This window comes from Sebastes fasciatus, chromosome 10, assembly GCF_043250625.1.
Source record: "Sebastes fasciatus isolate fSebFas1 chromosome 10, fSebFas1.pri, whole genome shotgun sequence".
Classification (NCBI taxonomy): domain Eukaryota; kingdom Metazoa; phylum Chordata; class Actinopteri; order Perciformes; family Sebastidae; genus Sebastes; species Sebastes fasciatus.
The window spans coordinates 14801381-14820366 of record NC_133804.1 but is presented as its reverse complement, the minus strand read 5'-3'; the positions used below and the strand labels follow the sequence as shown (position 1 = coordinate 14820366).

Here is an 18986-nt window from a genome sequence, read left to right as displayed (position 1 = left end):
TTGCTCCTCTGTTTTGGGGTGATTGCAAGAACTTGGCAGAGACTTTCAACTAGTGAGAGGAGAATAATCTGCTGCTCAGCCTCAGTTAGATGAAGAAGCTGTTAGTAAATTTCCAACAGAGCGAGAGAACTGACATCTGTCTCTATCCAGAGTGAGCAGCTAGTTCTCAACCTCAAATGGCACTGAGCAGAAGCAACGCCAACTCTTCGTCTTGATGAGTTTCAGACTTTTCAGCATTACATGTAATCAATCGTTCCTTGAGCATTATATTAGCTTTGGTATTCAGGGGAGGCAGACAGAATTAACAGAGTAGTGTAAAGGCTGGCTGTCATAGGGTTGAACCTGACAACCTGGAGAAAGTAACACACAATCCTTTTTACCTCCTACATTGAAACACCTCATACCTCGAACATGTGACAGGAAGCCAAATATCAATCACATCTTCCAGAACGTTCTGACCACAGAAGCCCCCATTATACTGCACTATATGATATTCTGTAACCTTTTAATGTGAAAATATTGCACATATTCTTTCTCATAAATAGATGCTAAACAACTCTCACACTGCATTTTTTGTTACATGCCTGCATTTGCTGCCACTTATACTATTACTTTTGTTTTACACGTCTTTACTGGAATCCACATTATTCCCATAATATGAACAACATGTGCAATTACTGGGTTTGTGAGCACTCATTTGCGCTTTTCTTTCTTTAAATTAATTTTCCTCTGATGCATCTTGTTACTGCTTGTTGCTGCAATGCACAAAGCGACCCCCCATTCATTATCATTAAAGTTTAATTTAATCCAGTGAAATGTGTATAAATTGTGGATGGTAGGGATGAAAGTAACTCAATGCAGAATTATCACATTAAAATCAAATAAGAAATGATCCAAGGTGATGTAATTCACAGAGCATCTTAATGGAAAAGGTGAACATCAGTCTTTATGTTAAAAATAAATGAACTGCAGCAGCATTCATAGCTCATACTCAAAGAATGTTGATCCAATCCATTTGCTCTTGGGAGGGCAAAACAATTAGGTGATTTCTTGTGTGTGTGTGTGTGTGTGCATGCGTACGTGTGTGTGTGGCCTGCAGATATTTTGACAAGAACCCAACGGGTTGTATAACCTACAAATGAAACACGCAGGAGTAAACAAGAGCACTTAATTGAAAAATGTACTGTTAAAGTTAAATCAATTCCTCATTCAGGTCCAGCTGGGGACCTGTGTTTTGTGTCATCCCCAATCTCTCTCTCCCCTTGTCAGCTCTCTGTTGTCCACTATCTAATAAACTAGATGTAGTGGCAGCTTGCTATAAACTGTCCTCACCACTTCTAGCAGGATGTAAAGGTTTCTGTCCAACTTCCACTTGCCCTCTGCAGACACTCACTCCTTGGTCAGCTTCAATGATGAGGCTCGTATTGTGAGTGAAAAGAAGTTTATTCCACGAAAATGAAAATAAACAAAAATATTTCCATGATGAACTATCAAAAACTAACCAATCCTGCTGAAAATAAGTGAAATACAGTCTACTATCTGCGGTCAGAAAAATTGTTGCTCCCCATCCTGCTCCATTGAAGCCTAACTCTCACTAATCTCACTTAAAGGGACACACACAAATTGTCCAATAGCAGGACAGACTAGAGGAGCACGTCTTAATAGGGCGAAACACACATCAGAGTCTAAATGGATCAAAGCCCATTCTACAACATGACTAAATATCTTAATTCTAATGCATATCAAACATTAATAACACAATGTAATTTTGCTATGAGAATCAAATACAAAAAAATGTAAATGATACAACATGGCTCTTATAGAAAACAAAGTGGTAAGAGTTTTGGTTTGTTCATGCTCCTGTGTGTTGGACCATGTAGGACTCATGTGAAAACGCTGCACTTGGCTGGCTGGAGTGTTGCTGGTAGAGCAAGTTGTCCATTAATTGTGGATGTAGGTGTTGTGGGTTCAATCCCCAGCTCCTCCTGGCCACACTGAACCCTAAATTACTCCCAATGTACAGCAAAAAAAAGTTTTGATATTATAAAGTAGTAATTTTACATGTTATTTTCTTCTTTTCTCGTAAAGTTATGACTTTATTCTCGTAATATTATGACTTTTTTTTCTCGTAAAGTTATGACTTTATTCTCGTAAAATTACGTATTTTTTTTCTCCTAATATTATGACTTTATTCTGTAAATCTCTGATTTTTTCCCCCTCAATGTGGCCCTAGTACTCACATTTGCACTTGGGCCCTCACTGCATCACTCACTTATATACTTTATATATATATATATAGACTATATACTTAGATTATAAACTGTGTTGCCTTCATCAAAATGCTCAAATGTTTTGCTCCAGACAGATTTTTTAAATCTATTTCTTTGCCTGAAGTGTCTCTTTTGACAGTAAAGCTTGCTGACCCCTGCTTTACACAATCAAACTGACTGAGGATGCTGCTCTGGCTCCTTCAGTTCGGTGAATCGCTCGCCGATCTCACTGATGGGATAAATCCCAGGCCTGGTAGTGGAGCGCCGATGAGAGCAGAGAGGTTAGATGAACATGGCTCTCTCCAGAGGTTTGAGATGCTGTCAGAGGGTTTTCTCCTGGATACCTGTTCTTATCATCACCTCCGTGGTGCTGTGGTCCTACTACGCCTACGTCTTTGAGCTATGTCTGTGTGAGTATGAGAAACTACAGTCTGTGTGTTGTGATTTTCGCAGATTGCCGCACAGCAGTGTTGACAACATGAACCTGATGACAGACAGCAGCTAGGCGGAAGTGGATCAGGGTGTGTGTGTGCTTTTAATAGCTTAACGTGACATTTAGCTTTAAATACACCTAGTTAAATGTCTCATTGTCATTATTGGTTAGTGTTAACTCTGTGTTCAAACACAGACTGGCTGCTGTTGTTCCTCCTAGCTGCAACCTGCCAGTCTACTGCAGCTAGTCAGTGTTAGCAGGTCATGTTGTTCCTCTTTTACATAGTCTTAAATAGATTTACTGCATCGGTGCTTAATTTTTTGTTGTTGTTGTAATTATCATTATAATTTTGAACTTATTTATCTTTCATTATTATTATTATCATTATCATCATCATCATCATTATTATTATTATTATTATTATTATTATTATTATTATTATTATTATTATTATTATTATTACCTTTTTCTATTTCTTTTACTTCTAACGTTTATCTCTTTATTTATCTCTTTATTTACTTTCTTTCTATGTCTGTATCGTACCCTTTATGCTGCATTATATCCATCAAGATGAAAAGTAAAAGACAGATTTACTGCCTCGTTGCTTAATTTATTTATTTTTTAATTATCATTATAATTTTGAACTTATTTATCTTTCATTATTATTATTATCATTATTATTATTATTATTATTATTATTATTATTATCTTTTTCTATTTATTTTATTTCTAACGTTTATCTCTTTATTTATTTATTTTCTTTCTATGTCTGCATTGTACCCTTTATGCTGCATTATATCCCCTTTTTATTTCTAACATCCATCACGAGGAAAAGTAAAAGACAGATTTAATGCCTTGTTGCTTAATTTATTTATTTTTTAATTATCATTATAATTTTGAACTTATTTATCTTTTTTATTATTATTATTATTATCATTATTATCATTATTGTTATTATTATTATTATTATTGTTATCTTTTTCTATTTCTTTTATTTCTAACGTTTATCTCTTTATTTATCTCTTTATTTATTTATTTTCTTTCTATGTCTGCATTGTACCCTTTATGCTGCATTATATCCCCTTTTTATTTCTAACATCCATCACAAGGAAAAGTAAAAGACAGATTTACTGCCTTGTTGCTTAATTTCACAGGAAATATATCAGTAACTAAATTGCCCTGGGTATTATATAAACAATTATGCTTCAGTTCAGATGGACATGAGTTCAGTATCAGGCATAACACTGAAGGCAGATTCACACTTCCGAAGGTGAAAACTAACATGTTGAAAAGTACTGTAGTGTACAGAGCCATGGTGACATGGTGAACACTCTGCCTGGGTATATCATTGAAGAAAAAACATCTCCTTGCTGAACAGCTCTCTGTGTCTGCTGATATTTAGCTAACATCAAATCATAAAAAGTTTAATGTTGGATAAATACAAAGTCCTGTTAATATTTATGGTAAAAGAAGTTGTTGCTTGTTTTTGTATGTTTTTGTATTTTGACATAATATGCTATGGTCCAACCACTAATGAATCACATTGACCTCTATACTCTGTGAATAGTATTAACTTGAACCTAGGTCCTGTGTTGTGTGTTGGGTTGTGTCTTGAATATTGCTGTGTTTTGTTGCTGTCGCTTTTGATGTTGTGGTCATTGTTGGTAAAGATTGTAAAGTGATTATGTACTGAAATGTAGCCTAAGAGTTCAAAGTGATTTAAGTGGACTCCAGGAAGAATAGCTGGGCTTCAGCCACAGCTAATGGAGATCCGAATAAAAGATAAAGATAAAGATAACTAGTGTTAGTGGTAACAGTTAGCTACACTGTCTAGCACCCGGCTTGTGTTTTTTATAATGCCATATTCCTGTTTTTACAGTTACACTCATCAGCACACTGGAAAAAGGTGAGTTACCCTCACATTTTTTGTGCTTTTGCACAAGCAGGGTGCGCTTCTATACAATACATTACGTTTATTTTATGGGTGTTTTGTAAATAATTGTGCCTATTGTTTTTGTGCTTTCAGTGGCATATCTACTGGTGTTTCATGTTTGCTTTGTGATGTTCTCCTGGACATACTGGAAGTCCATATTTACCCCTCCTGCATCACCATGCAAAAAGGTAATCCTGAACTGTTTATAGATGACAGGGTGAACATCATGTTGCTGATCTATTGTACTATACATACTATGCTGTAACACAGATTTGATGTTTGTTGTGTGTCGCTCTAGTTTCAGCTGTCATACTCGGACAAGCAAAGATACGAGTTTGAAGAGAGGCCAGATGCTCAGAAACAAATCCTGGTTGAGATTGCAAAGAAGCTGCCCATCTTTAGTCGAGCTCAATCTGGAGGTAAATTGTCCTGTCAAGTAATTTATATTTTACTCACTGCAATGATATCATTTCATATGGAATTATTCACTTATTTGCCACCGGAGTAACAAGGCAGGTTCATTAACCACAGTCCGTCATCTCGCACATAATCTGTGTGCGTTGAAAAGAAGAAGGCTAGGGCAATTAGCTTTGTGTGTGTGCTCTTGAGCATCCCCATCCAGAGTAATCAGCCAATGCATCTCTTTCATTAGTGCTGATTGCTAAGACTAAGATCTAGGCTACAGGAAGTAAGTGAAGGGTAAGCTCAGCTCAAATGTCTTTCGTTCACCTGGCCATCCTGTTGTCTCTAGCTATCAGGTTCTGCGACCGCTGCCAGGTACTGAAGCCTGACCGCTGTCACCACTGCTCGGTTTGTGAAACGTAAGTCACTCTTTCCTCCTAAATCCATTCATCTAGAGAGATTGCCCTAGGCAAGGAGATCCTTGTTGGCCTGGGACTCTTGTGATAATTAGAAGGTGTTGTTTTGCTGGCACACTATCTCTCCGAGAGAATAATGATCAATCAGGGCAGAGGTTCACCACAAAGAATCAGAGTGCTGTCAGAAGACGAGAAGGTTGTATTGAGAGTTTTATGATATGATGAGTGGTATTTACTGCTTTAACATAGCTGCCATACTGTCAAAATGAAATGCAGAAACAAAATGTGTTTTTTCTTTTAAAGATGTGTCCTGAAGATGGACCATCACTGTCCCTGGTAAGTAGTAACCAAGCCTGTATTTCCCTGCTTGGAGGAATTTATGCAGACATTTTGCTCTGACACCAGAATGTCTTTTTTTCAGGGTGAACAACTGCGTGGGCTTTGCCAACTACAAGTTTTTCCTGCTTTTTCTCTCCTACTCCATGGTGTACTGTGTATTCATCGGAGCAACAGTCTTTCAGTATTTCCTCAAATTCTGGGTGGTGAGTGTCATCTAAATTATCACTCGTGCTCAACATCATAATGGAGTTATATAACATTAGTTGCACATTGTTGACACTATTCCTGGAGAACAGAGAGCTAAACCCAGTGGCGTGAGTTATACCCTTTTAAAGCCCAACATTTTCTCAAGTTTCTCGTTCTCCTGTTTCTCTCTCCCAGGGGGAATTGTCAAATGGGCCCGCAAAGTTCCATGTCCTCTTCCTCATGTTTGTGGCGCTCATGTTCTTCGTCAGTCTCATGTTCCTCTTTGGCTACCACTGTTGGTTGGTGGCCAAGAACCGATCTACTTTAGGTGAGGATTTACATATTTATCGGATAACCCCTTATATTCTGCTCATGAAGCTGCTCTCTCATGTATGTCCTTTTTAAGAGTTGATGTGCAGAATTGAAAACATATTCTGATTGTTTTTTTCCTTTTCTAGAGGCCTTCTCGGCTCCAGTTTTTGTCGGTGGTCCAGACAGAAATGGCTTCAATGTCGGCATACGCAGAAACCTGCAGCAGGTATTTGGAGAAGATCGGAGGCTGTGGTTCATCCCTGTTTTCTCAAGGTGAGTTTGTTGTCAAGAGGCAGCAAGTTAAAGATGCATAATAATAATGATTAACGTTTCGAATTATACAGTATACACAGAATTAAAATACTGAACCAGAGAACAATGCCATGCAACATATATATATATAAATATATATATGATAAGCTACAGGGGATATGGATAGTTGATAGAATGGACCATATTGAGTTGAATATAGAATTGTTTTACATGTAGCGGCGTCAAAGCTAATGAACAAAATGTAGAATGAGGGACTGGATCAGTGGATGGAATGAGGTAATGGCCACGGTTCCTTAACTAGCTCCCATTTTCTTTTGTGCGCTGGACACGTCAGCCAAGGGAACGGCCACTACTTCCCCTTGAAGAATCGGAATTCTGAGTCTCACAACCCCTTATTAGCTAATGAGGACATGTGGGAGGAGTCGGATGACGGCTCTGAGGAGGGAAGCTTGGGTGAGTCACTTTCCTTTTGGTCATATGCATATTTACACTTCCACATGTTCTTTGTCGTTCCTAGAATACAAACGGCTTTTCAATATCTTAAAACTGATATCAGTAACCTTCTGCATTGTGTGTAAATGTATTTTTTTAATTCAAGTTTTTAAGAAAAAGACGGTATTTGCAACAATGTCACCTGATGAACTGGATCAATATTTCTCAGCAGCAAAGTCTGAAGAATGTGTCTAACCTCAGTAAATGTGCTATTTGTAGTGTTTCACTGCAATAAATATACCGCCTAATCCATAAAAAATATGGATTGATAAACTACTATGGGTTTGATTGGTACAACCAGAAAAATGAATTTGAATATGTGCTCTGAATTTGTTGTTTTTAAATTGTTTTCGTTTTGCCGCTCAGTGCTTCAATAGACACTGGAGTTGTTTTTGCAAGCAAAAGCTTTTCCCAAGTACCACAAAAGGATCCAGGATGTGATTGTGACAGTGAAACAAACCAAAAACACAAATGTGTTTAAATTCAAATTCAATAATCTGGAGGTACCAATCTCCCATTGTACAACAGTCTGCTGTGTTTGGATTCTAACCTTACTATTCTGCTACCACCTGGTGGTGATATGCAACATAATATTAACTACTGTATGAACTGCATCAGTTTCAACAAACACTAATAAAATAATGCATGCTGAAATTTCTTTTTTTCTTTCATTCCAGTTGAGGACCATGATCCGTCTGTTACCATAGAGATGGAGGAATAGTAAGTTAATGTAAAGACAATCTACACTGGAACAGAGGATGTAGATTAATATCGCACACACTGTGTACCACGAGGCAAACACATTCCAAACCATGTGGATGTTCAGACACAAAAAATTCTGAAGGGGGCCAAACGTGTGGATTAAAACCTGCATTTGGATTGTCATTGCCACTTTAACCTGTGTGTTTTACAGAATGATGAATACAGGAACTCAATGGACAACCAGTAGCATCACCTCTCCTCTCATGGACGACAGTATCAGTTTGATTCGGACAAAAAAAACTTGTCAAATATTACCTCGCATACAAAACAACTGCTATTAATACCATGGCTCGTATTTATTTCCCTCTGGTTGTTCATCTCAAGGCACTGGCCTCTGTGGGATTATACATTACTGTTAATTGGGAAGCTTCTGTCTGGCACTGTACTACTTTATATGCCTCTGTTTCATTGTTGGGCTGTGAGTTTACGGTGTTGCACCTTCGAGCTCGATCTGTGTAGGGTGGTATCTAAATTGACACCCATAATGCTCCAGAGGTCTCTTGTAGTGATTCAGTTGTCGGGCCTCTACCAGTTTGGGTCTTGCAGCATATTAACATAAGATTTTACTTTATTCAATGAACATAAGCATATTATAATACCTGACTTAACCTCCGCCTTATTAACATATTTATTCTTGTGTTTTGGGAGTCCATTTCTCCTAAGAATGTATCCAGCAAATAGATGTGAATAGACTGTGCCAACATTTTGGGCACTTATTTATGAAAGAACTTCTCATATTGTGCTTTAATAGAGTACTTCAGCATTAATATGGAGTTAAAATGCCATTACCAATGTCTGATCAGACTGGTGACAGTAATAAAAACAGAACTAACATATATTTGTAGCTTTGGTTCACAGCTACAGCTCCATATGTATGAGAATTAATCCTGGAATCTCAACAAGAGTATTATGGCAAACTTAAAGGTATACTATGCAGGAATTTCCTAAAAAACTATGTATAGACTCACACAAAAATAATCCTTCTCAATAATTACTGGTGACCAGAAGTGTGTGGTGGTGTCTGTATCTACAGAGAACCCGCCCTCTGCCTGTATTTTCTCTTTTCATTTTCTCATGGTGAGGAAATGTTCCCACTGGTTAATGATTTGTGACAACACCGGTGTTGCCGCATTAACATTATTAGGTTCCCTATTAGCATTGGTTTTGAATCCGAAATATTGCCAAATTAGGCGCTTTTGCTTTTCGCTTTGACACCAAATCCTCCGGCATCGTCTTGTCTGTCGACTCTCGTCCTGTGTGTGTGAAATCTGACTTCTGCTACTCTGTGCCGCAGCTCTGTACAGAGCAGAGTCTTTTGCTTTTAGTTTGTAGTGTCCGTCGTCCGACTATGTATTGATGACACGGCGCTGATGCGCGAAAATTAACTAAATAAACGAAATAGGTTTTATTTCTATAAAAAAAAAACTAAGCAAAACGACGGTAGGCAAATCATGTAATTGGTGTATGCCCAAACACTGAGTAAACACTGGTGACAGACTATCGCAGCAAGCCTACTCTCTCTGTGTCATGGATGTGTAAAGAGCTGCAGGTTTGTGTGTCTGTTTGACCGAGGGTGGGGTTGTGCCCCACACACACATGCAGAGCAGAGAGGCCACAGCGGACATGATGAAGCGTGCGCTTTGGCTGCATTCACATAAATTGCGGCACCTTCCTGCAGGGTTGTGCGGAGGTGTGGATGTGTTTATTTGTACTTTAGAACGTAACCGCCATGAAACAATCAGAAAATAACATTTCATTTTTCTGATTCACTGCTTTTCTCGTTAACGCCGCTCCCTCTCTTCATTCACTCTCTAGCTCCTCTCTCTTGCTCGTTGAGCTGGGGAGGAGGGGCCAACAAAAGTTGTGTGTTCAAACAGTAAGCGAGAATTGCTGCATAGTATACCTTTTAAATATAATGTTTAGCACATATCCTGAATATACTGTATATCATGACATCATTAAATTATTATTTATATTTAAAAAAAATGCAGTAATCAGTTTGATTTTAAGGTCTGGGATGAGCATAGGAGACATACTGTGATAGACATAGTTTTAAAAATATACTTGTCACGACCTATCAGCCATCCCTAGGCTAGCATGATAACACTTCTGTGTGGATGCAAAGCGAAATTAGTTTTCATCATAGCCACAATACCATTCATAGAGAGGACATAGGCTCCTCTACTGTATGTCTGTTTTCACTTTTGATCTTTTTAAACTTGCAGATAACTGTACATATACGTATATATTATGACTGATCCTCATCCACTGGTTGGTACAGGTCAGCAATCTTCTGCAATATGATAGTCTACGTTTTTTTTCTACCTGTGTTTATGCATTTTGAAATTTTGAATACCAGTGAAACAGATTCTCCTCATCGAGACTGTTTGGTTTATGGATGTGTGTATTTAGCCAGTGTGCTTATTTTAAAACCGTATCTGTAACTGAGTACACCCATTTATTTAGTCAAGGAAAAAGTTGGGCCTTTATCAAACCTTGATGCTCTTTGATCTTCAGTTAACTTGCTTCATCAGATCTGCTTTTCTACTATGTTGGAAAAGCCAAATCAAATGCTGCTCATGTCTAAGAAATACAAAAGTCATTTATTGATTCAAACTGTTTTCATCTGAGGTATGAGTCGGTGTTTGAAAGCATGTACAAACCATTAGGAAAGATGTGGATGTCGAGTGTTTCATGTATTCTTGTCTATTTATTGTTATAATCTCCAGCTTTTTTTCTTGTGTATTGAGTTTACTGATTCATTACTGCTGCAGGCGGTGTCTGTATATTTTGCTCCATCAAGTGAAACTTCAAATAAACTATTGAAGCAATGTGCTTTTATCAAATAGTAGGATATTTATAACATGAGAAGATGACAAATTATACCCAGTACGCAGACAGGAGTTCAACATTGCTAGAGCACATACAGTATGGTCCCTTTTGAATTGTCTTTGGAGTATGTGATTGTGGCGCTTCCCCTTTTTCAACACCTCTGAACCACCAAAAGTACTGATAGTGTTACACTTGCTGTTGTCTTTTAACAAATATAAATTCTTTATTTTCCATCAGTTGTTGTAACATGCAAAATAAAATGATTCAAGTTGAACTGTTTATATGGTTTGGGATTGTCTTCTTTCTTTATCGCGAGTATACACAGCAAAAAAAAACAACACAATAATAAATACAATCGATCAGATTAATCATTTTGTGTCAGTTTAGGAACTTTTAAAATAAAGAAATGGTATTTGGCACAACACGGAGAACATGATACATTTAAATAAACAAGACAAAATATACTCAAAACAATTTGCAGGTCATGTTCCTCAGGTAGTCCTCCGTTTAGTCGGTGCCAAAGTACCTCTGTCCGAAATGTGTCGGAGCCACCTGGTGCACCTCCGTGGTTAAGATGGTGATTTCTGGGAACTCCTGGATTATAGATTTGGCTCCTGGGAGAAAAAGTAAAACGTATTACACTTGATGAAGTATTCAAAGGTAAACTAAGATATCCAGCAACACGGCTGCTGTTAAGATGGAGTAAAAAATAGTGGTTAAAAGTGATACAAAAGCAACCTGAGAAACTAAGACCCAAAATCAAACTTATTTTCTATGATTCGGTTGTCGTGCCATTCATTTATCCGTAGAGGGTGAATCTTGTCTTTTCATTAAATGTTGCACTGCTTTGCCAAATGTTTTCAACAAGAACAGTTGAGCCTACAGTAGGTCTACTTTATGATGTTGGCAGTAAAGATGCAGAAGAACAAAAACAATTGCTGAAAACCAGTTGATCCTGAACCACAGCTTGCAGTACGGTAAACACACACAGATAATTAACATGTCTCTACTAAAGCTAAATGAAATACAAAGGTCACCTATTTTAAGCCTTTTGTCAAATGCAAATGTAAAATAAGCCAAAACCATTTTCAAAAACAGATTTGCAGTCAGTGTGTAAACATCATGGACTAAACATGAATTCATATTTATTTATAAATGGAAATAATCGTAATGGACGTTGTGCTAATTCCTTAGGCATGGTACATTATCCTTTCACCATTAGAGTGGTGAAAATGTTATGTTAACATGGCCCTTCAGATTTCAATATGTCCTGTGTTAAAGTGGACGTTTTGGCTCATTGATGGCACTAGAAGAAAGGTCAAGGGGTTCAAAATAAACATTAGAAATACTTCTCTGGAAAACCACGAATATCCACAATAAATGTCACGGCTATCTGGCCAGTAGATAGAGAGAAATCTACTCCAGGACAACGCTGTTTCTGGTCCAATTTAAAGATAATCTGCTGCCTTGTTCACTCTTTTAAAACTTGTTGGTTGAATTGAACAGCATTGTGGTTCCCAGCAGTATATTGTATGAAGACAATGACAGAGGAGGAAATAGGAGTGGAGAGACTAAAGTGTGTGACCTGGTGTGTAAACAGAAGTAAATTGGTGATGAGCTGCAGTGAACCGGCTGTGTGGTGGTATATACCGTGAGGCGTGGAGAAAAGGCTGAGGAGGATGATATGTCTGGGCTGGACTCCGTGCTCTATCAGCACCTTCACCGCCTCGATGACGGTGTTCCCGGTACCTGCGGACATAGACAAATTTAAGGTTCAACGTTTGTTTCGCATTCAAATGTTCATAATGTCACTTTAGTTACAGAATCCTTGTGTTAATGTTAGCATCTGAAAAATGTACTGAGCCGTGTGCTGATCGATAGTCTGGGCACTTGGCAGGCTTTCATTTCTGACCCAGTTAGCAGGCATCAGTGTTACCATATGTTCCATCACTCTGACATGATAAAACATACCGTCAGCCTGGCGCGGTCCCCATCATATTTTTTCAAAAAACTGAGAGCAGAAAGTGCCACGTTGGGAAACCAGGGCTATTAGGATACTATTTTTGTTGGCCCTCATTATGCTATTCAGCAGCTTGGTGGCCATCTCCCAGGCAGTGTATAATTTCCCCCATGAGAGCTATAATTATCAGAACAGTGTGAATGGGCCGGTATGATGTGGAAACGCAGACTTGGCGGTGAAGGTCAATTCAGGGGAGGTTTCTCAAAATGAAAAATACATGAAACCGTTTTTGCATTTGCACAAAAAATGGACATGTCTTGACATTTGCGTGCTACTGAGGGCGGTAAACTGGAGTCATCAGTAAGATAAACTGTGCTCAGCCCTGCGTTACTTACTGAGGATGGGGTACATGAGCAGCACTTTTCTTCTGTAAATATCTGGAGGGAACTTGGCGTAGTAGACCTTGGCTTTCTGTGTCTCCTCATCGCTCTGGATGAGGATCTTGCCGATGCGGATGGAGCGGCAGCAGTCCCGGAGACCCTGCTCCATGGCCTCGCCTGTGGGGAGACACAAAACACAACTGGGATCAAAATGTTGTCTATTCAAATACATTCGTTGTTTGGAGTCGGTGTGCCAGCATTACTTTTTTCATCAATGCTGATTTACAATAGCCTTACACCAACATGTGATGTGTGTGTGAATCCTTGCAATGAGACGCAGAGAAGCCCATGTCCAACAAAAATGTGAAGGCCTTCTTTTTACGCAGCCTATATTAGGGATAGGAATATGGCTGCAACTAACAATTATCTCCATCGTCGATTACTCTCTTGATCATTTTCCTGATTAATCGATTAGTTGTTCTGTCTATAAAATGTCAGAAAATGGTGAAAATGTCAATTAGTGTTTCTCAAATGTCTTTTTTTGTCCACAACTCAAAGATATTTAGTTTACTGTCATAGAGGAGCAAAGAAACCAGAAAATATTCACATTTAAGAAGCTGGAACCAGAGAATTTTGACCTCTTTTTCTTAAAAAATCAGTCAAACCAATTATTCGATTATCAAAATAGTTGGTTATTAATTTAATAGTTGACAACTAATCGAATCGTTGCAGCTTTAAACTGCGCCTTTAAAACATAAGCAAAATATCCATACTTGGTGCCAAATATGCATACAGTGCTGTCAATTAAAATATAACAAAAAAACAATATCAATTTTCCCTCCACATTTACGTAATACATTAGTGACGGCACTCAAGTGCAACACACATCGGCCACATTGTGTAGCATTGCTTCACTTAACATCCATAGAACACACTGGACGCACCACGCGGAATAAAATATTAAATGTACAGTAGCCTGGAGGTGCCGATATGGAGAGCAAACGCGATAAAATGGATTTGCTGGGATGCTGTTGTGTCGCTGAAAAACAGGACAGCATTGTGTATACTGACACGCTGATAAGCGTCAACCCACGAGGACGTGTGTCAAGACGCCACTGTTGTGTGGATTAGATAGAAATCAACAGGTGCAGCAGGTGATTTGACTGGCGTCATACACGGCTGTTGTGCGTTGCCTTTAAGATGTTGTATTTGAGCCATACTGGGTCCAACAGGCCGAAGTTTCACATTTCCTGCCCTAGCATTTCTGTCATAAAAGGATGATACAGGGTTTCCAATAACTGCAGTAGGTTTTGCATTTGACAGCGATAAGAGTCTCATTAAATCTGACGGAGAAAGAAAGTGAGAGTCGCTGACTGCGATGCCTTCAGAATTGCCCCATGTAACATTATTCTATTGTATTATAAAGTATTAAAATGATCAATAACTTCTCACTGAGAGAAAAGACCTGACTACTGATAAAAAGGCGACTGATCCAGAGCACACAATAGCCCGACCTGATGAATATGCGCAGAACAGAATGTACAGCATGAGTGCACAGTCGGCACAAATCACATATGCATGGATGGAAGACACGATACATGCCCTTACAAAGGAGACTCTAATTTGGCTGGTGTGCTATGGCGGGTTTAACTTACCACTCCTCATTATGCTGACTCCACAGTTGCCTCTTTCAAACTTGACACCTTCATACTTGTACCCTGCGGGGAAAAATGAAGTAGGAACATTCACAAATGTAGCTGCTCTGTACGAGCCCTCTAGACATATACACTGGAGGTAAGACACTGGATGGGAGCCCTGCACTTAGTTTAGCATTTTCTTTATTATAATCGTTGAGCTCGAGCTCAGATTCTGTGTCCAACCTTTAAACTAAATGTTGACTTGGTTATTAGAGAAAGAGATGCTCACCTGTTGGCGTGGTCACAGTGCACTCTGAGTAGGGGAGCTGATTCAATCCCTCCTCAACTACTAGTCTGATCTGTCGTTGGAGAAATAAAAAAGCTTACAGCTTGTAGTTTATCAACATACACGAACAGTATGGAGTATTGAGTCACGATATTACCAATCGATCAGCACAAAACACAAAGTCTCCTCTGCTGGTTGACCTGAAAATATGAATATAAACATTTGGTTAGTTCAGAATGTACTTCTCACAAGGGATGCACCAAACCCACTTTAATTCTCCTGTTATGATACATAAATGTATGGTATTGGTGCTGATCCAATTCCAGAGATCTCTTTCAACTTAAAATCTTTGATTGGGATCATTCCTCTATGTGTAAGGTAAGGTCAAATGAGGCTGAAACTTCTTAACAATAAGTGGAGATGTTAAGACACTAATATTCTGTTGATGCTTGGGCAAAATTGTAATTATATCGTTCTAGAGGGTCTTCTTAAAGTGTGTAGTTGAAATTATGATTTATTATGACAGTGACTAGGAAACAGTTTTTGACAGGAGAGACTTCAGAGACTATGTCCAAAGCACACTGGAGCACACAGATTTAAGGCGGAGATTTAAAATCGGAGATTTCCAGAATAAAGTCATAATTCCACGAGAAAAAATTCGTAATATCACGAGAATAAAGTCTTAATATTAAGAGAATAAAGTCATAACTTTGCGGGAAAAAAAGGAAATAACTCGTAAAATTACTACTTTATATTTATACTACTATAATATTGTCTTTATTCTCATAATACAACTTTTTTTCTCTTAAACTTGTGACTTTGTTCTCGTAATATTATGACTTTATTCTCATAATACTACAACTGTTTTCTCTTAAACTTGTGACTTTATTCTCATATTACAACTTTTCTTCTCATAAACCTGTGACTTTATTCTCATAATATTACAACTTTTTTCTCATAAACTTGTGACTTTGTTCTCGTAATATTATGACTTTATTCTCATAATACTACAACTGTTTTCTCTTAAACTTGTGACTTTATTCTCATATTACAACTTTTCTTCTCATAAACCTGTGACTTTATTCTCGTAATATTATGACTTTATTTTCATATTACAACTTTTCTTCTCATAAACCTGTGACTTTATTCTCGTAATATTATGACTTTATTCTCATAATACTACAACTGTTTTCTCTTAAACTTGTGACTTTATTCTCATATTACAACTTTTCTTCTCATAAACCTGTGACTTTATTCTCGTAATATTATGACTTTATTTTCATATTACAACTTTTCTTCTCATAAACCTGTGACTTTATTCTCGTAATATTATGACTTTATTTTCATATTACAACTTTTTTTCTCATAAACTTGTTACTTTATTCTCATGTTATTCTCATAATATTACAACTTTTTTCTCATAGACTTGTGACTTTATTCTCAAAATATTACAACTATTTTTTTCTCATAAACTTGTTACTTTATTCTCGTAATATTATGATTTTATTCTCATAATATTACAACTTTTTTTCTCATGAACTTTTGACTTTTTTTCTCGTTACATTGTATATTTACTGTATAGGATTCTAGTTGTGATACACCTTGAATGTTGCCCTTTTCCTAGAATTAACTGCTTAAATCTAATATTTTTATATATATATATACTTTAATCTGTACCACAATCATCAGATTTATTGTATTCCATATGGCCAAGATAAATGAGTATTTGACTCACTTGTCTCTGATTATGGTCTGTAATTCACGGATCTGGTCGTTCAGAGGGAGCAGTTTGAGCTGAGGTCCCAGGTGTTGCTGGCTGTCAGTCTCTATGGAGGCATCAGAGCTGGACAACCCTGCAGGCACACTGCTGCTGCTGCTGTTATTGTTGTTATTAGCAAACCGTACTTGCTTCATTGGGTGCTCCTGGCCACTGTTGACATTGTTCAGCTGCTGATTGTGGCATGGCATCCTGAGTGCGAGGGTTTCTGTCTTAATAATACTGTGCTAAATAAACCAGACAGCCTTTTCTTTGACCCAGTTTGTATGCTAGTCTGACAAAGACAACGTGCTTTAGCCTCGACTAGCTGTTTTAAAGTGAGATTATCAGAGTCTACAATCTACAGCGGAGATACTGCTAATCAACACCACATTCACAAACCTTTAGATACTCTATAAAGTCGTATTAAAGTCAAACTATCGGCTGATATGTCGTTAAAATGTAGAGTCAAGTGAAGCTGCTACTATGCTAAACTAGCTCTGCTTTGACAGCAGTTGAAGAAGACCGGATATGACGTATACAGCGTGTTGACTAACCGCCAAGGCCAATGGAAGGAGGTTAGGACAAGGTTTTTAATTATTATTTTTTTTATTATTTCAAAATGACAGTAAACATAGTAACAGCAGGAAACATTAAAAACATTTACATACAAAAGAAGCATAGCGAAAACATAAACAAAGAGCTGTGACAAACATAAAAGGACAACCGAAATGAAACAAAACCAAAATAAAATAATAATAAAAAAAACACACACAATAATAATAAATAAATAAGTAGATGATAATAAAAAAGACCACGCGAGAGTATGACAATAATTTCACTTAAAAACATTAAAGATATTGCATACATTCATTGTTTTCATTGCTTTTTTGTTTTGTGAGGAAGAAATTGTTGACAGATACAATTCCATTTCTTTCATAAATACAAAGAAATTAGGCTTTTTTTTTTTTTTTTAGTAAATTTACACTTGTGAATGTGGAACTTCCCGAGAATTAAAATTAAATTAATAAGAAAAAATGCAACACTGTCTTTGTCACTGTAATCATAGCAACCAAATATAATATTTATATAGTACAGTGCAAAATCTGAGAAAATGTTAAGAAGTATAAAATTATTGACATCTTTCCACAATTCACATCTAAATTTACAGGACCAGAATGAATGAGAGCAAGTTTCAGGATGTGATTCGCAGAAGGAACAATTTACATCTATGTCACTCTTTAACTTTTGTAAGAAATGTTTCACTGGATAGAATCTGTGGATCAACTTAAATGACACCTCTTTTTTTAACCCTATAATAGGGCTGGGACGATATGCCTATCTCCCGATTTGATACTATCACGATACATGGGTGCCGATTTGATATGTATTGCGATTCGATATTAAGATTTATTGCGATTTTTGTTAACTTTTTTAACACTAGACCATGAGGAAAAGTTGAATCATACACTCTAGGGACTTTCACTTTGGAAAATATCTAGATTGATACAGTAAAAATGTTTGATTTTCAGCATGTTTGTAGTCAGAGATGTCCTGAAGTCAACAGGACCAGAATAAATGAGAGCAAGTTTCAGGATGTGATTTTTTACATATATGTCACTCTTTAACTTTTTGTAAGAAATGTTTCACTGGATAGAATCTGTGGATAAATGACACCTCTTTTATCTTATTTGTTAGAAGGAACTTTTGCGGTAAGGACCAAACTTTCTTCCAGTCAATATCACTAACAAAATTACTCCAATGAAATGTTGCTGCCGGAGTAGAAACCATGCTGTCCTGAAACAAGGCTCTTATCCTGGAGTTCACACCTCTATTAACTCTCCTATTATCTTTGGGGTCAATTTGACCCCATTCAATGTTTAACGTCTCTAAATAAATGATTGACATCATTTTTTTTGCTTCATATTTAATGACTTTTCCTAATTTAATGTGGACAACTGGGTAAACATAAAATTAAAATGATGATATGTTTTCAATGTCCTGTACACATGCTGTACGCATCGGTGTTCTTTGGGGTCAATTTGACCCCAGGCTGTTTTAGCTGTATAAAACATATAAGAAATATCAACATTTTACACACATTTGTTTTGGATGATATTGAGGACACTATAACATGCAACTTTATAATCTTCAAAAAGCTTTAGGGCCCTAACCTAACATAACCATAACTGTAGTAGTGAGAGAACCACTGATAGTTCAAACGACATGGGGGAGGGGAAACATCATTCTGGCGAGAAGATTTCCCCACCTTTGGGGGTGATATTGATTTTATTTAAAGGGCTATTTAGGTAGTCAA

General features: G+C 37.3%; 2 protein-coding genes across 3 annotated transcripts; one reads left to right on the top strand and one right to left on the bottom strand.

Moving 5' to 3' along the window:
• Positions 1 to 2502: 2502 nt before the first annotated feature.
• zdhhc15b (zDHHC palmitoyltransferase 15b) lies at positions 2503 to 10929 on the top strand. 2 transcript variants are annotated; one of them, XM_074648386.1, is made up of 11 exons: positions 2503 to 2680; positions 4583 to 4609; positions 4730 to 4824; positions 4935 to 5055; positions 5388 to 5457; positions 5758 to 5790; positions 5876 to 5996; positions 6175 to 6307; positions 6438 to 6564; positions 6899 to 7017; positions 7734 to 10929. In XM_074648386.1, exons 1-11 carry the CDS (start codon positions 2557 to 2559, stop codon positions 7775 to 7777), a joined length of 1014 nt encoding a protein of 337 aa, XP_074504487.1. In that variant the 5' UTR covers positions 2503 to 2556; the 3' UTR covers positions 7778 to 10929. The 2 variants fall into 2 exon arrangements, with proteins under 2 accessions (XP_074504487.1, XP_074504486.1); XM_074648385.1 differs by lacking the exon at positions 4583 to 4609 and having other exon boundaries at positions 2503 to 2707.
• Positions 10849 to 17199, bottom strand: uprt (uracil phosphoribosyltransferase (FUR1) homolog (S. cerevisiae)). The gene is made up of 7 exons (XM_074648387.1): positions 16649 to 17199; positions 15071 to 15113; positions 14917 to 14986; positions 14646 to 14708; positions 13006 to 13167; positions 12301 to 12399; positions 10849 to 11264 (listed from the first exon to the last, which is right to left on the bottom strand). The coding sequence occupies exons 1-7, from the start codon at positions 16879 to 16881 to the stop codon at positions 11158 to 11160; spliced, it is 777 nt and encodes a 258-aa protein (XP_074504488.1). The 5' UTR covers positions 16882 to 17199; the 3' UTR covers positions 10849 to 11157.
• Between the last annotated feature and the right edge of the window lie 1787 nt (positions 17200 to 18986).

What these genes read in the sequence shown, in the direction of transcription:
- zdhhc15b (XM_074648386.1), top strand. Translation starts at nt 2,557, where the DNA reads ATGAACATGGCTCTCTCCAGAGGTTTGAGATGCTGTCAGAGGGTTTTC. An exon ending in CACTGCTCGGTTTGTGAAAC is followed by an intron (nt 5,458 to 5,757) that starts GTAAGTCACTCT and finishes TTTCTTTTAAAG; the next exon opens with ATGTGTCCTGAAGATGGACC. An exon ending in ATTTCCTCAAATTCTGGGTG is followed by an intron (nt 5,997 to 6,174) that starts GTGAGTGTCATC and finishes TCTCTCTCCCAG; the next exon opens with GGGGAATTGTCAAATGGGCC.
- uprt (XM_074648387.1), bottom strand. Translation starts at nt 16,881, where the DNA reads ATGCCATGCCACAATCAGCAGCTGAACAATGTCAACAGTGGCCAGGAG. An exon ending in CAGACCATAATCAGAGACAA is followed by an intron (nt 15,114 to 16,648) that starts GTGAGTCAAATA and finishes TCATATTTTCAG; the next exon opens with GTCAACCAGCAGAGGAGACT. An exon ending in CACTGTGACCACGCCAACAG is followed by an intron (nt 14,709 to 14,916) that starts GTGAGCATCTCT and finishes TTTTCCCCGCAG; the next exon opens with GGTACAAGTATGAAGGTGTC.